The sequence below is a fragment of the Penicillium cosmopolitanum genome (genome assembly GCF_028827165.1).
Source record: "Penicillium cosmopolitanum strain IBT 29677 chromosome Unknown utg000009l:1.0-9042332.0:1.0-9050551.0, whole genome shotgun sequence".
Taxonomy (NCBI): domain Eukaryota; kingdom Fungi; phylum Ascomycota; class Eurotiomycetes; order Eurotiales; family Aspergillaceae; genus Penicillium; species Penicillium cosmopolitanum.
Genome location: NW_026622679.1, coordinates 8,922,170 through 8,938,590, shown reverse-complemented (window position 1 = coordinate 8,938,590; position 16,421 = coordinate 8,922,170). Strand labels below are relative to the sequence as shown.

The following is a 16,421-nucleotide window of genomic DNA, read 5'->3' as shown; positions in this document are numbered from 1 at the left end:
ATATCGGCAAAAGTTTGAGCAGATTTTCTCAACCTTTATTGCCCTTTGCTCTTGATTCTTTTTTAATTTTGTTTGCTTGTCTTTTCACAATCCTAGTCAAAGCTGGATTGCTCTTTTTACCATGTGCCCAAGACCTTCTATGTTTTTCATGCCTCGTTTCACGACTTGAATCATCTGACAGTATCTAAAATTGAGTCAAGTCATGAGGCTCTTTGCAAGGCTTCCTGTAAATAATCAGACTGCTTTCCACGCTTACATAAGAAGACTTCGCTACTAATAATATAATATCCTCTTTGTCTATTCATAAATTCCTCCTTTGCTCCTCATTTCTTTCAGAACTTTCAGTAACACAGTTATAAATACGTTCAACTAAAGGGGCTGCGTTAAATCATTCTCGATTTCAATATATTATTATCCAGCTTTCATTATTCTGAAAGCCGCAGGAGTTCAGAATCTGAATGTTTCATAGCATTATGCTCATAATACTGATGAGGGACGGGTAGAACAATAAGCCGAGGTTCTGAAATTTAATGGGGGACTCATATGATATTTCGTATTTCCTTTTCTTTGTGATCGCTTTGGAAGGATGTTTTTGAAAGGGGCTAATGTCTATTTCAACGATTGCTTTCAACTTGTCGAGTCGAGGCCTCCGGGGTATATAGTTTGACAGATATCCTGATAACTTCTTGCGTAGATGACAAGGTTCGAGGTATTTATCTTGATCTCTGACATTTTATATTTAGTCCTATTCTCTATTAAGTTCATCCACCGGATATTGGTGCCAAGAGACGTGCTACCTTTGCGTTAATCAACAAAAAACCGCCTTCAAAGAACATGGCTGCCAAGAAAAGCAAACAGTGGACTATCACAACTTCGAAAAAGGATATCCCCCAGGCGCTGCGAGAAAATGAATCACGCGATTTTTTGTCGAATTTTTGGATGTAGATCTACAGAATCACAATTCTATGAATTACCCCAACAAAGACGGTCTGCGAACAAATCACTGCATTGTTAGATTGGTATTTAAGATACCACAAGATGTTGATACAGGACACGCACCTCCGGGTACAGCATCAATCATACTTGATCTTCGACATGACCCGATCTACTCGAGACCCGCCGAGCCTGGACAACCTAGAATCAAGACGGCCGATAATAATAATCACCATCGGTTTGCAGTGAAGGCCATCGATATTTCTATTCACTACGGAAGATGTATCAGACGGGTTAAAGACTTCCTCGAAGTTATAGACAAAAACAGCCTTATCCCGTGCCACTTCAATACAGAAGAACTCTCAGTAGTTGGCTGTAAAGATTTCGTGTGAGTCTTTCAATCATTTTATTAACTCCCATCTATTACTTACTCATAAAATTATGGACATAGGTCGTAGTATATATACTGACTCAATGAATCTAGGATTTTTACAGTCGACCCAGCGATCTATGCGAGCTTTAACGACAACTATGGCCCTGGAATAAATCAACGACGTGACGTTAATGTTAGCTACGCGGCTTTTAACGACATATATTACGGTATGCACACATCCATATCAGGGATTCAATATGCGGGCAATCGTGAGTTCTCCTAAATTATCTCCTTTTCTCTGTTCGGCTAGAAAAGATTGCTAAGTGAATAACAAAATAGGTATAAGAGCAGTACGGACTAAAGCAGTACGAACTAAGGTGCTATGGATGAAAGTAAATAGCTTCAATGCGAATAGTTGGAAATGTATCTTATGCGTCCTTTCAAGGTTATAAGTGATCCATGGATGCTTTTCAAATCTAATATCTTAAAATGCCACTAGTACAAGGTCTAATTGAACTTCAGTAACTAAAAATTGAGTTTAATACGAGATTAGTATTGAACTGATTTACGCACATATTCTACGAAGAAAAATCTGAAATGCTTTTTCTTATTGACCTGTTATCTATGGATCGATTCAAGAAAGAGAGTGCGATATGAGGTCATTTAGTTATTCTAATCATTGATCTTAAACTTCTGATGTTCTTATTGATCTTATATTCCTATCTGGGCTTCTATAATGTTTTAAAAGTTCGAATAGCTCTTAGATGGAAAGCTTTATGCCTGCATCTTCTTGAAATCTTTATACCATGTATTGTATTGTCTGCTCTGGAAGGTTATCTTAGCAGTCTGCATTTTCTCCGCTCGGTCCTCAAAATGAAAGGTCATATATAACTGGATTATCTCTAGGGGACAGCTATCTATCATTCATCAATAAATTTAGTAAGTGACTGGGGAAAAGCTGAGTCCTTAGGTATTAGGTTATTTTGGTTTTTACCATTTCCAGCGATTAAGCTCATATGCGGTCGGACTGATCATTTCAAATTCCCTTGCGCATGCCCTTATACCCAAAATTAGACATGCAAGAGCCAATTAAAATTCACAAGGGAAATAAAACAGAAGAATCGGTTAGTAGTAAATAACGGCATAATCGAGACTGGGCGCATGATCAGTACAATGGCCGATCGCGTCGTCAAAGCTAAAGCATTACCTAATTGAAACCTCCCCCGTGGGGACTTGTGGGCACTGAAGACAGCAGGCCTTGCTACTACTACTACTACATAGCAGAAAGTGGGGTTTGCGTTCATTATTCAAGGCAAATGCGGGGTCGAGGTCCACATGAGACTGGATTGGACACCAAGAAGGCGTGGTTTGTTCCTAGGTAAAATACGCGATATGCCGCGGTTTTTCTCCAAAAACTGCATATTGCTCTGTCGGTCGCCCCTATTCTACCATATAAAGCACTGTCACAGTTTCCTGCATTATGAGATAAGTTTGAACTCCCAATCAGAGTGATTCTTATATTTCGGCAAGTCAATTAAGTGCATTTCTGAGTTGTATTTTAATACTCCCTCTTTTACGCATTCTACGAGTACTTCCGAAATAAAATAGGACAGTAGAAACGTTGGTTTGGGAAGCTTCAAGCACCTACAGATCCCGGACTTTCTACGGTACAGTTAATGCTCACGAATGATGATCCTAAGCCAGGTAAGTAGATATATAGCAGTTTCGATCTTCCTTCGCTCTGCGGAATCAGAGGTCTCATGTGAAATCGAGTTCCATGTTAAATTGCCTTTTTCCCCCCCAAGTTGAACCAGAGTGAAGACAATGGGGGTGGCTCAACTTTGTTGCCTTTTGGATTGCTGATTCATTGAATGTGGTAGGTTATTGAGAATAATCTATTCTTGTGGGCCATATCTCGTGCGCACCATTCAGTACGATTCCAGGATAAAACCACTAACTCCTCGAATTTTCAAAGAATACATGGACGACATCCTCGTCCATGATTGTCGACAGGCTCTCCTAGTGGCAATTCTGGTTGTGTGTTTGGATTGGCTATACAATCGCAGCTCTTTTTGTATTCTTGATGGGCCGCATTACATCTATATACCGCATACCATTTACTGTGACTCATCGAGCCTCTTCCGGCATTTGGGGCTCATTCTGGCCTATCTTCAATCGTGCGGCGATGGCTGTTAGTTGGCATGGTGTACAAGTAGGTTACCCTTCTGGTAGCTACATTATGAGTTGCCTTTTCTGACAAACTTTATCAAATTTATTTGGGGGAGAGTTATTTAAGTTGTTAGAGTCCTCGCATCTTACTCTTACATCTACTGATTCTATCTATAGGTGAGTGTCTGACCTTGATGATACAATCAATTTGGCCAAGTTATGGGAACCTTCCAAACACAATCCCAGAAGGAGCAGGGATTACCACAAAACAATTTGTAAGCTTCTTCCTGTTCTGGCTTGGATCACTTCCTGCTTTGTGGTTCCCAATCTACAAGATCCGACACCTCTTTACGGTGAAGGCATACTTTTCTCCATCATGTGCAATCGCATTCTTTGCTTGGGCAATCGCCCGGGCGCATGGGCTCGGTCCCATAGTGACGCAGTCCAGCACCGCTCACGGTAGTGCCTTTGGCCTTAGCCTCTGTAAAGAGTATCATGAACTGCATCGCAAAATTTGCTGCCTTGATCGTCAACAACCAAGATTTTACCAGATATTCTCGCAAACCTCAGGACGCACTATGGCCTCAGCTTTTAACTATTCCAGTGGGCTTCGCTATTACCTCGTTCATCGGCATTATTGTCTCACCCTCCTCGAGTGTCATTTTTGGGCAAGCCGTGTGGAATCCATCGATCCTTTTGGGTATGTTCCTTTAGGATGCAAGTTCTGCTGAGAGATTTGGGATTTTCGTTATCTCTACTGGATTCGCTCTAGCATAGCTTGGAACCAACATTGCCGCAAATTCTGTATCTGCAGGGACTAATCTTACTGCACTTCTTCCACGATTTTGCACTATCCGACGGGGTGGATACCTATGTGCTGCAATTGGCCTCGCTATGTGTCTTGTGAGTTTCTTATTCTTACTATTTTCAACAGTGGACCCTTGTCTCCTCCTCTAGCAACATTACTCTTTGTCTTTCTGCATATTCTGTCTTTCTTTCCGCCATTGCAGGTATCATGGCCAGTGACTACTACCTTGTACGCAAGGGGTATCTTGATATCGAAGATCTCTATTCCGCCCGAAAAAACAACCTCTACTATGGAATTCATAGTATTTCTTGGCACGGTTATGCCGCCTATTTCTGCGGCTTACTCATTAATATCGTTGGCTTCGCCGGTGCTGTTGGGGTTGATATTCTAGTTGGGGCCCTCTACATCTACAATGTGAATTATTTCTCTGGGTTTCTCGTGTCGGGCGCGGTATATTGGCTCCTGGCTTGGCTGGTCCCAATCTCAGGGACAAGCGTCACATGGAATGAGATTCCGTATGAGATAAGCTCCGTACCAGATTTGGATGAAAAGAAGGTTGAAGAAGTCTAAGTGAGTCGAGCAAAGAAAACTTAGGGGTCCGGAGTACATGGGGTTGTCAACCTCAGGGAAACAGTGAGGACCTCCCATGGTGCCGATATCGGTACGTGCGGATCTTTAAACAAAGAAGATATGTACTAGTAGAATTATGCCATGCATCTTTCACATTCTCAGACACAAGTTGTGTTTTCCCCCTGGTCTTGTGCTTTCTCTCGTGCTAAATGGTTTCCCAGCAACAGTAGTAAACTAAGGTTGTAAGTCGTTCATGTTCGGAATCCCGGTGTATACCCCAATTGCCGATAGTCGCTGCTCACATCTCCTCGGCAGTCCATTGACACGGGCCTCGGGCTTTTTCCCTTAATCCCGAATTCGAGTCATTCATTGGTCCTATTCTCCGGTCAAGCCACTTTTGGGGTCGATCTCCTGGGCTTCTACAGCCTCTTACTTCATAGCCTGTCCATTTTTGCGCTAGCATCGTAACTGGATAAACTTTCCGCGGGAAACATCCCCTCTGCCCTTCTCGGGCGATACACGATGGTATGTCTATATTTCTATGGAGTAATCCAAGCCTTTCCTGACTTCATGCCCTTATCGGTCGCATCTTAACATATTGGGATCGAGTAATGGGTAGATAGCACCTCTTTAGCTGATTTGCCCAGCCCGCCGGTTAAAAACTTTCCAATTATGATCGAGTAATATCCACCCCTAGAGTTGGGCAACTTCGCCCAATTGCACCAATCAATCAACTACCAGGAGATGGGATTCAAGCTACTCCGTAGGTACTAGTATGTCACAACGGAGTGTCTCCAAGGAATGTTCTTCATAATAAAATTGGCTCCTACGTTCATTTCAAACATTCAAAGAAGGTTTGCCATTGCACCGATCACGGGCGCATTAGCGATTATTAAGATTTCCGGGCAAAGTCAAAGTTGTACCAAGCGTGGTTGGGCTTCAAATCATATAGACTTGCTTTCGGCAGGGCCATCGCTCATGAGAAATAACAGCCCAGAATTATCACGCACTTATCCAGGCGAATCTTCAGCTCGTCCTTTTGACGTGTTTTCTGGGTATGGCTGCTACTGCGCTCTTTCTGCCGGGAAGCAGTATTGATGCTCCTCTTCCTGAAGGCCATGTCTCTAACACTATCCTCCCTTCGCCACAATCATCACAATCGCACGATGGCCCCCAAGGGGATGTCTTTGGAGATATCCCTGATCCTCAATTTATTAAACCTTCCGCATTCACTCAAAGCTCATCTTTCCGAAACGTATCAGCCTGTCATCGATGTCGAATGCGAAAACACAGGTGTGACCAACAATTACCAAAGTGTCGATCCTGCGAAAAAGCCCAGGTTCGATGTGTCGGCTACGATCCGATCACCAAACAAGAGATACCTCGCAGTTACGTATATTTTTTAGAGAATAGGGTGGACTATCTGAAGGAAATCTTGTTAAAGCACAATATCAATTTCCAATCCGCAATTCCTTTGAACGACGATGGAGCAAACTGCAACACTGCTGCAACATCCATCTCAACATCATCCGCAAAGGTTGAAGCAGTGGCTTCAAGTGGAAAAATCTCCGATGAAATACCACTTGATACAGAAATACCTGAGCTCTCCAATTCCTTCCATTCTGTGATTCTCGATCTTCTTTCTGGTAAAGACACGAAACTAGAAATCACAAGGATAAATGAGGTCGACCGTCGTGCTGGCAACCAACAAACTTCGGCTCAACCGTCTTTGTTCCGCTTCGGATTTCAAAGCAGCGTCAAAGGCTCTATGGAGCTTCCAGAGCGCGAGACAGCAGAGAAGCTCGTGGATGAGTATTTCATTCACACTAACCTCCATGTGCCCGTGTTAAATCGACCTGACTTCGAAAAGGTCTTCGATCAGATATACTATAGCGAAAGTTCCGACCACCCCAAAGATCAACTCTACTTTGTCTTCATTGTGTTTGCAATTGGTGCTGCCTCTGTCACGAGGTCTCATGAAGCTACCCCGGGCCCTGAGCTGCACTTTCGCACCAGATCAAGAAAGCGGAAAAGACCATCAATGCAAATCCTAGCTGCAGAGGAATACCACGCTTCCGCAATAACCTGCCTAGGGCACTGCCTTGACTCATGTGGGAACTTCAATCTATTTGGTGATTTTGAGGGCCTTCAAGCCCTCATCCTTCTCTGCAGCTTCGCTCTTTTCAAGTCAACCGCTCCGGGGCTTGCAAATCTTCTCGACATCGCCATACGCTCAGCAATAGATCTTCGGCTATACAATGAACAGGATAGCCCTTCCAATATGCTCAATCTCGCTTCAAAGTCTCCATTTGACGAAGCGCATCGTGATTGGATCAAAGATCTACGGCGACGGCTATGGTGGTGTGTTTACAGCCTGGATCGATTAGTCGCACCATATCTAGAAAGGCCATTTTTTATTCCGGACGATGTTATTACGACTCAATTTCCTTCTATACTGGACGACCAATTCATCACGCGACGTGGAATATTGGCCTCTGTCGATAACAAAAGCGGGTATAAGTATGCCGTTCGGCATCGCTTTCGGTTCCGGATTCTTCAATCTGAGATACACACCGTTCTCCAATACCATCACGCACGGTTGGAAAGGGGTGGGCCATTTTCAAATCTCAATCGGAGAATGCCATTATCTCTCTGTGAGTTCTCTTCTTTCAGCTCCTGGCGGCAAGACATGCATTCCAGGCTGGAAAGGTGGAGGAATTGTATACCCACTCTGGGGCCTCCCTCGGACAGGTTTCAAATGGAACTTGACTTTTGGCAATCAATCATTGCCCTCTATCGTTGGAGTATAAAGATCCCAGCCGATTTAGTTCACTCCCCAGTGACAATCACTCCCACGATCCAGCAGCCTTCCAATGAACCGCCAGAGGAGGTAGACTGGATTTGTTTCAAAGTTGCTGAGGCAACTTCAAACGCGCTTCATATACACCACATGATGCAAAATCTCGGGTGTAGCACTACGCCTTACATTATTACCCACGAGGTTTTCCTTGCAGGTAAACATTTGCAAATATTAATATCCCAACGAAAGAAACCTTGCTGAACTCCCTAATTAGGTAGCCTGCTTCTCTTCACAGTGTGGAACTCGCAATTGGTTCAACACAAATTGGTAATTTGTCATGAGTCCCAGAATATTTATCTAATTGCTAACGATCCTCAGACATTGAGAAGCCTTGACTATTCAACTCTTGCTGCTGTCTCAGTTCTAGATAAACTGGAAGATAAATGTCACTTCGCGAAAAGGTCAATGGCCACTCTTAAGTCAATGGCCACTCTCACAATGCAAATGAAGCTATCAACGGCCGAATTCGCGACGCCACCCAGCTGCTTCACACACCCTAGTGTTTCCAAGGAAACGTTGCCAAGTTTACCTACAAACACCCGAATGCCGGATTTGCGACAGTTCCAAGGTCAAATATCTCACGACGCTGATCCCGCTGGGAACGCTTCTCTACAAGATTCTTTTCAGTTTCCGCGGTCAGAGTTTCCACCCATCCGCTGCGAGGATGAAACTTCAAAGTTTAAGCTCGCTGAAGACTCTTTGAGCAAGATCCCTACAATTACAAGGGACCCAGAAGACAACATAAAATACAAGTCTATGGATTTCAAACCATCCGAGGAGGCTTGTGTTTTTCAAGGGCAATATCGACCCCAGAAAGCCTCCAGTCATGGAATAACTCCAACGTTGAAGCGTCAAAGTACCTTTCAAATGCTTGGTGTCATACTAGTGAGCCTTTGACCCCGCGTAACTTCACTCATTCAAGTACAGAAGACGCAGATATTCAGGCTAGTGAGGACTTTTTAGATGCCTATATCGTTGGGTGGACTTGACACAGCTTTTCCGTCCCTCAAACAAATAGCTTGAAGATGTTGACCCGTGCTATTTCTGGCTAGAAAAACCCACTGCCTGGGGTCCACAATTCCGTATTGCCTGACAGGTGAATCACAATTGAAAACTAATCATTTCCAGATCCCTGGATCTTTAAGCCTCAAGTAATAAATCGGCAATAGTTCACCTTGCAGCTCAGCATGCACGTCTCTCGGTTCCTTCGCCTTTAGTTCCTTCGCCATCTTCTTTTTTGTTCTTCAGCTTTTGAACCCAAGTTTTTTTCTCCTATTTTTGATAGCAATGAATACTATACTTTGTCATCACTACCTAGTGATCCAGGGAGGATGCTCGGGGCGGCACGATCAGAACGTGCGGGTCGAATAAACCGCTGATATGATACCTAGGGTGGAGACCTAGGGTAGCTGAGAATATATATTGCTAGGGTAGGCCTGAGATGCCTTATATACTATAAGATGTTGATTTTCACACCGCGATTTCCTTACTACGCTACTAGGTATCCATCAGAAATAACTCGAATATTCTAATTCGCTGTCATTATAGTAAGCTTGAAATTTGAATACTAGTACTACAGGTCCAAGTCTACCAAGTTTACTTCGATATCTTTCGCGATGTTGTGCCAGTCCAACAAATCATGATGTATTCTAAATTTCATGTACTATTGATCGATCTGCAAAAATCACAATTTAATCTATCCACAAAATGTTCTCGGTCTCAAAAAAGGATTGACATGATCGTTCTTCAAGTTCAATTTTGGGGCGAAAGAAATCACAGTGTGGGACAGGTTGCTGCGTGAAATAATTTTGGCATGGGCCTTATAATATTTCCATACCGTCCGGACATGCGGGTATACCCAGCTCTGCACCAAATTGTGACTAGCTCACCGCTAATAAAATAAATGATCTTAACCACATTGTAACAGAGGCCAGGTTGTAAGGAACAAGCGCATTGAGTACGCGATACTAAGTTTGAAGAAGAGATGAAAAGAGTGAGTGAGGCCTCGCAGATAGGCTGCGAGGACCACGCTAAGCCCAAAAGGGAAGTAGCCTCTGGTCTAGAGTGTTACACACATCCTCTATGGCTAGATAAATCGCCGCTGACGGTTTACTCGGATTCATGAAGTCTCGGGCGAGAACTGTGCAATGTCTTAATATAGTTTTATCCTTTGAAGTTGCGTGATTCTTTGTTTTTGAAAAGATACGACTTAATTATCGTCACTGCCAGTGTTGTCTAGTAGGCGATATATGGCCCGAAAATAAAGTAGTCCTGCCGGGATCATTGGGAAGGTCTATTCCATAGAATCGCGACATTGCATCTTGTACTACATCATAGCATGCGCCATACCTCAGAAGCCGGCGGTTCTTGAAATCTATCATGGTGGATGACGGCCGCGGATGGCTATATTTTTGTCGCCCGTGGTCGATAATGATATCCGAGATGCCTCTTATCTCGGAATCTATATCCTCGACGGTGACTTTTGTTCCAGTTCCCGTTAAGTTAGCAGAGGACCCCAAGAGAGGAATTCCTTCTTGCGTAACCAGGCGAGATATTTCATCTTGCAATTGACCACCATTGACAAGCATAGCCAACGTTCCCTCGATAGAACTCTGCTGCAATGTAGTCGGCGAAAACATTTTTATCATGGGATGATCAACATGGTATGAGGCAACAACCCCGAGAGGGAGGTCCAAATCCACCGTCAGGAGCCTGACCATATCCTCTTCGTATGGGGGGAGACTTTGAACCTCAAGGTGGAGGGCGTACGACCCAATCATGGCATGCTTTTTGTGCGGTTGTCGCCTTTTTGCAGCGAAAATACGATTCAAAGCTTGGGGGTCGGTAGCAATAACCGCATATCCAACATTAGATGGGATAATAGCCACGCCCCTGTTTAGAAGCACTCGGAAGACTCTCTGGGCGTCTTCTTTTATGGAAAGTATTCAGTTGAAGGTCATATTTGAGAGGATGAACAATTTTCATGCAGACCTAAAATGCAAGTCAGAACAAGAATTCGAAATTTTCAAATGGTAGAATTTCTTAGTCGTCAAGTCACGACAGATACTGTCCAGGGTCGATGGAACTCTCGGCTCAGAGGGAAGAAATATGTTGTCCGAAAGCTCGGCACATTTCGATACCCAACCATAAATGAGGGTCATGTAGGATTTTAAAAAATTAAGCCACAAATACATGCCGCAGAAAGTTTGACTTCGCTAGATGATTATAGACTAAGCCGAACCCTCTAGCAGGGCGTTGCGGCGGCCCCCCCCCGGGAGGATCCAGCCAAATGTTTCAAAATACCCCGCTCAATTGAATTTCACACGAGCAAAATTCGACTGGAATTCTCCGCGTGTAGCTCCAGTTAAATCCGCGAGGTGATATTCCGTCACGTCTGTCAACGGCATCTCCCACACTGCATGCCATATTCCCTGGGCTCGAATGGAATATTCATGCCCCTCTTCACATTCAAATGCGGGAAGCTTGACAGTTCGATCGATGGCCTGACCGGCTGGTATTTCGACCAAATCTGCGGGGGTTGCCGGGAGCTTTCTGGACACCTTGATCGTGTCTATGGGAATGGCTTGTCCATTTCCGGTATCGCAGACTTCAAAAACCCCCAGAACGCCGGCTTGGAAGTCCAGGGGTGAGTTCCATGTTAAGAGGGTTACTGGAGCTTCCGCGTGGTTGTGAATAGAGATGGTGATTGGTACAGGAAAAGATGATGATGCTTGGAGGTTTGAAACATCAGAGGCCAGGGTGACCTGCAAACTCAAAGCATGGTCCATCGTTCCTAATATCTTGGTGGCAGGGAAAAGTTGAGAATTGCTGAGTGAATGAGACTTCGAATTCGAAGGTTGGGGAGTAAAGTAAGGGAACGATGAAGATCTGATTTCACTTGGAGGAGTTGAGGGGAACGAAAGCCGTAGTTTAGCCTGTGTATGTTAGTTGCAGGTTCTCGCAGCCGCCCAGGAACTTGCTACATATCACCAAAGGCATGAGATAAATGACGGAAGGAACAATTTCTGGCCAGTTGTCCGCTTCTGATTGTCTTCAGGGCCAATAGGACTCCCCACAACTCCTCTCGTTGCCGGGCCAAGCTGTGCCACAGGGTCTGGTGGCGTGTAACCCTCCCCTCCACGCTTACTTGGCGGTTATCTTGTCATCTTCAGGATTTCTTAAAGATTCCTCCTATCGGGAGTCTATCGGCACTGGCAGCTGAAGGGAACGTTAATAAAGGGTTGCCACAAGACCACTTAAATCACCTTCAGCCCCTTATCGTGCAAATATAAGAGTTGGGCGTGTCTTGGGTGGTATCTTGATTTGCTTGGCTTCACGGACTCCGCGGTGCCAATGCAAGACTCGGCATCTTGGCAAGCCAAGAACAATCATTATCATACTTCACCTTCAAGGAGAGATGAGGGGGGAATTAAGCCTCTTGTGAATCTCGAGTCCAATCTCTCGAGGGGTGAGGGAGGCTAGTGTGCTACGAAGGCTCATTGGAATACCAGAAGTGCGCCCCTGTATCATCTACATCATGTACAAAACATCTTAGTTCACTCCTGTGAGTTAATGGCGGTTACATCGTCGAGTCTTGGAGATGATGGCTTGCCTTCCCCGGCCCAATCGACACACAGATAAGGCCATCATCTATATTATCCCAAATTCTCACCAGTCCTCTTTCAGGACTCTCTCCGGCCATGATCTGTTTTGCAAACTTTGCTGAGTGAAACGGGTCTCCGGCGGGCCAAGAAGTGGGAGCAGTTCTCATTTTCCATCAAGGTCGAGGTCCGGCAAAATCAAGGCCTCTCGAGACATCAACAGCCAAGTAGTGGACGGGCTTTGCATTCTCTCCTTCAGGATGGCGAGTCGAAACGGCAGATGACCATTCAATCTCCCCTCTTCCAGGACTGCAGGTGGGGAAATCACACACACACTCCTTTTCTCTCTCTGTGTGTGTGTCTCTCGCATCACGAACTAGCCTTGTTAGTCTTCACCTTGGGGTAGTTGAAGACGGAATCCAATGCCTTGATATCGACATGAATCTTTCTCTCGGGGAACTATAAATCGAGCCACCCGGCCGCGCAATTTCTAGGTGTTCTCATCTCAACCTACTCAAGCGTACATCGGAGCTCAAACTCACATCACATCACCTTGCCAACTCGATCTTCTCGATCTTTCACCCATCAGTGTATCACTCTACACCATGCGTCTTACTGTCTTGTCCGCGGCCTTCCTGGCTATCGCACAGAATGTGTATGCGTTTCCCATCGAGGCCGATCAAGCATCCGCCCTGGATGTCACCTTGAGCCGGGTGAGCGATACTCGCATCAAGGCTGTCGTGAAAAACACCGGTGCCGAGAACGTCACCTTTGTGCACCTCAATTTCTTCCGTGACAGCGCTCCCGTCAAGAAGGTTGCGGTCTACCAGAATGGTAAGTTAGCGGAGCTCTGCCAATATGGGTGATTTACATAAGCTGACCATCCGTGCAGATGATGAGGTCGTTTTCGACGGAATCAAGCGTCGCTTCCAGCTTAAGGGGCTCGAGTCGGATTCCCTCACAACTCTGGGTGCCGGAGAAGTTTTGGAAGATGAGTTTGACATTGCCGAGACGACTGATCTGTCCAACGGAGGCGCCGTTACCCTACGTTCCAGCGGCCTAGTTCCGGTGGTCAGCGAAGGATCAGTGACTGGGTATCTGCCATACAGCTCGAACGATCTGAAAATCGACGTGGATGGATCTAAGGCTTCCCAGGTGACCAAGGCGCTGAAGCCGCTCGACCGCCGCACCAAGGAGAGCTGCAGCAATGCCAGCCGTAAGTCGGCCTTCGAGACAAGTCTGGCTAACACGGTCAAGTTGGCCAAGGCCGCCGCAACCGCGGCGAAGTCCGGATCAGCCTCCAAATTCAGTGAATACTTCAAAACCACCTCCAGCTCGACTCGCTCAGTGGTTGCGGCCCGACTGACCGCCGTGGCCAATGAAGCGGCATCGACCAGCTCTGGATCGACTACTTACTACTGCAGTGATCCCTATGGGTACTGCGAGACCAACGTTCTGGCATACACGCTGCCCTCCCGCAATGTGATCGCCAACTGCGACATCTTTTACTCTTACTTGCCGGCTCTGGCCAGTACCTGCCACCAGCAGGACCAGGCCACCACCGCCCTGCATGAGTTCACCCACGCACCGGGTGTGTACAGCCCCGGTACTGACGACCTGGGATACGGCTACTCGGCTGCCACCTCTCTCAGCAGTGCCCAGGCTGTGCTGAATGCAGACTCGTACGCCCTGTACGCCAACGGTATGTTCCCTGTCCTGGTTTATTCCATTGAGAAGTGCAGTAGACTGATCAAGAGACGACGCAGCAATCAACCTTGGCTGCTGATCTATTTCGATCGGTCGTACCGCGGTCCGAAGTGCTCGGTGGACGAAGGGGTTGAGGTGGAAAGTCTAGGGAAAGTAGTAGATGTACATAGATCCGTGTAGGGGTCGAAGACGCTACTAGTAGCTGGAATGGAGATTATGCTTCAAGATATGTTTGATGATCTCGATGTCGCGATTGCTACTCGCGGTTGGCACATTTGAGAAAGGGGTAGTCGTAGATTGATCGAATGATTGAATGTAGAACTTGGTCGCTGCATATGCCGGTGTCGCGGCGAGATATTATTGTGGTGAGTGACCAACCACCAACCCATCACTTGCGATCCAAGATATAGACCCAATGAAACACGTCGGGGGTATGTGCGGAAGACGAGACCGGGCCAGCGGGGGCCTTCAGAGAAGTGCGGGATCGCAACGTCCAATATTTATCGAGGGCTGGAAGGCGATCAAACCGCAGAGTAGAATACGAAAGTGTAATCCAAGTAGTATCCTTTCGAGTCAATGGAATGAGGTTCAAGGCGAGCAGCTCCACTGGAGACAATATTGTCGTGCCGTTGTCGTTGTCGTTGTCGTTGTCGTCATCTTGAGCCACCTCTCGTACGATTGGGCATAGTTCGGGCAAGTCGAAAGCCGAGACTTCGCAACCACTAAAGGTTGCGATCGCGTCACTGGTGCTTTTGTCAAGGATAACATCAAAGGGGGCGAAGGGCGTCAAGGTTGCGACATGGTCCCAGAGAAGGAGGTCGGCTCGGCGCCAGTGCATGGCGTGTCCCGGGGGAATATCTCGTTCTGCATTTTGACCGATCCGCACGGCCTCGGAGGAGAAGTCGACGTTCTATGTAGATCTCAATCAGCGACCAGGACGAATTTCAAGGATGATGGTTGGGGAGGAGCGGGGTTCAACTCTTGACACTCACCAAGATTCCATCGGCAGACCAGCGTTGTTCGAGAAAGGCGTCGCGCAGTCTTTGACCAAGGCGTGAGACGCCGGGACCCAGATGCAACACGCGCGGGGAGTGGCCTGGGGAATGTAAATGAGTTCGTTGGTGAAGGTCGGACAAGACAGCGTCGATTAAAACATGGCCCGAATTCAACCACTCGCCCACATCACGGCCGGTGGCAAAGCGATGATCCCAAAATTCAGGGCTATCGTAGTCCGGGGCTCCAGTGGTTTTGTAGTGTGTTCGATGAGGGGCCATTCGCAAGGGAGAAGAGAGAAGGAGGAGGGGTGAATTGGAGAAATGCCAGTGGAGATTGGAGACACCAGTCATGTGACTGGAAGCGTACAGCGGTGAAAGTAGTCACGTGAGTGTCAGCAGTACATAACTGTAGTATGTACGAGCCTACGAGCGGGTAGTAGTTAGTAGAGTAGTAGTTTTATGCTAGAAGAGCTTGGTGGTAGTAATACCCGGTCGATCACGATAGTTCTACTAGGTAGGAGTGATATTATTGCACCTGGGCAGGGTCTAAGTGGTACTGGACTCGGAGTGCTAGTTAATCCATGAATATATCTAACTATAGTATAACTACTACTAGTAGTAACCTTGGAATGAACAACTAGTACTACCACTGGCATGGCATGATTCAATAATCTGAGTACGAGTACTACTAGTACCAATGCAATAAGTAAAATTGAGTGGGTTATACTACTAGTAGTTACGAGTATACGAGTATACTCCAGCCGGTTGTGTTGTCCGAAATATTACCCGAAGATTACCCACTCCTACTTCAAGCTCCATTTCACTTCCACTTTACTTTCACTTACTACTAGTACTACTAGTAGTACTACTACTAAATACCAGAGCTTCCGACATTAATATCGACCACTGCTCAGCTGGATTTTCCACCACGTTCACAAAGGAGTGGCTCTGGCGACTAGCACCCACGCCATGTCCCAAGGTCCGGCTTATCTTCTGGAGATTTCTTCCGAGTCCACCTAATGCAGCCTAATGTTTATCATTGCTCGTTTCGGTTTCAGAGAGGGACGGTTGTCAGAGATTAATCCAGGCCCACCAGCCATCAAGCTCCTCCCACGCCCCTGTTGTCGACTTGGAAATTGCTAAGGAGTACCCGCCCAAAGACCAGCTTCCGGGATCCAACGCCCCCTGGCGTCGTGTGAAAGCTTCGCAGTGCTCAATCAAGTTTAGCATACTCTGTATACTACACAGTATGCCCACTCACGCTATAAAATGCTCGGCGGAACGAGAACACTTGGCTGGGATCCTATCTTGAGCCGCTTGAGTCTCTCCGTTCACTCGTTTTTCATTCCTATTCTGTTGACCAGAATTGCCTCATTCTTTTGATTATTCCTTCTGTTGAACAGAA

General features: G+C 46.2%; 6 protein-coding genes across 6 annotated transcripts; 3 read left to right on the top strand and 3 right to left on the bottom strand.

Moving 5' to 3' along the window:
• Positions 1-2,995: 2,995 nt before the first annotated feature.
• On the top strand, positions 2,996-4,853 carry N7509_011449 (uncharacterized protein; the record flags this gene model as incomplete). The annotated part of the gene is made up of 5 exons (XM_056636086.1): positions 2,996-3,010; positions 3,330-3,534; positions 3,653-4,179; positions 4,253-4,378; positions 4,410-4,853. 5 exons carry the CDS (start codon positions 2,996-2,998, stop codon positions 4,851-4,853), a joined length of 1,317 nt encoding a protein of 438 aa, XP_056486706.1.
• Positions 4,854-5,910: 1,057 nt separating this feature from the next.
• N7509_011448 (Zn(II)2Cys6 transcription factor) lies at positions 5,911-8,610 on the top strand (the record flags this gene model as incomplete). The annotated part of the gene is made up of 2 exons (XM_056636085.1): positions 5,911-7,380; positions 8,032-8,610. 2 exons carry the CDS (start codon positions 5,911-5,913, stop codon positions 8,608-8,610), a joined length of 2,049 nt encoding a protein of 682 aa, XP_056486705.1.
• Positions 8,611-9,932: 1,322 nt separating this feature from the next.
• N7509_011447 (uncharacterized protein) lies at positions 9,933-10,874 on the bottom strand (the record flags this gene model as incomplete). The annotated part of the gene is made up of 2 exons (XM_056636084.1): positions 9,933-10,642; positions 10,781-10,874. 2 exons carry the CDS (start codon positions 10,872-10,874, stop codon positions 9,933-9,935), a joined length of 804 nt encoding a protein of 267 aa, XP_056486704.1.
• A 147-nt stretch (positions 10,875-11,021) lies between these two features.
• Positions 11,022-11,501, bottom strand: N7509_011446 (uncharacterized protein; the record flags this gene model as incomplete). Its single annotated transcript, XM_056636083.1, has 1 exon — positions 11,022-11,501. The coding sequence occupies one exon, from the start codon at positions 11,499-11,501 to the stop codon at positions 11,022-11,024; it is 480 nt and encodes a 159-aa protein (XP_056486703.1).
• A 1,418-nt stretch (positions 11,502-12,919) lies between these two features.
• mep20 (uncharacterized protein) lies at positions 12,920-14,100 on the top strand (the record flags this gene model as incomplete). Its single annotated transcript, XM_056636082.1, has 3 exons — positions 12,920-13,148; positions 13,207-14,016; positions 14,081-14,100. 3 exons carry the CDS (start codon positions 12,920-12,922, stop codon positions 14,098-14,100), a joined length of 1,059 nt encoding a protein of 352 aa, XP_056486702.1.
• A 309-nt stretch (positions 14,101-14,409) lies between these two features.
• On the bottom strand, positions 14,410-15,295 carry N7509_011444 (uncharacterized protein; the record flags this gene model as incomplete). The annotated part of the gene is made up of 2 exons (XM_056636081.1): positions 14,410-14,931; positions 15,014-15,295. The coding sequence occupies 2 exons, from the start codon at positions 15,293-15,295 to the stop codon at positions 14,410-14,412; spliced, it is 804 nt and encodes a 267-aa protein (XP_056486701.1).
• Positions 15,296-16,421: the final 1,126 nt, after the last annotated feature.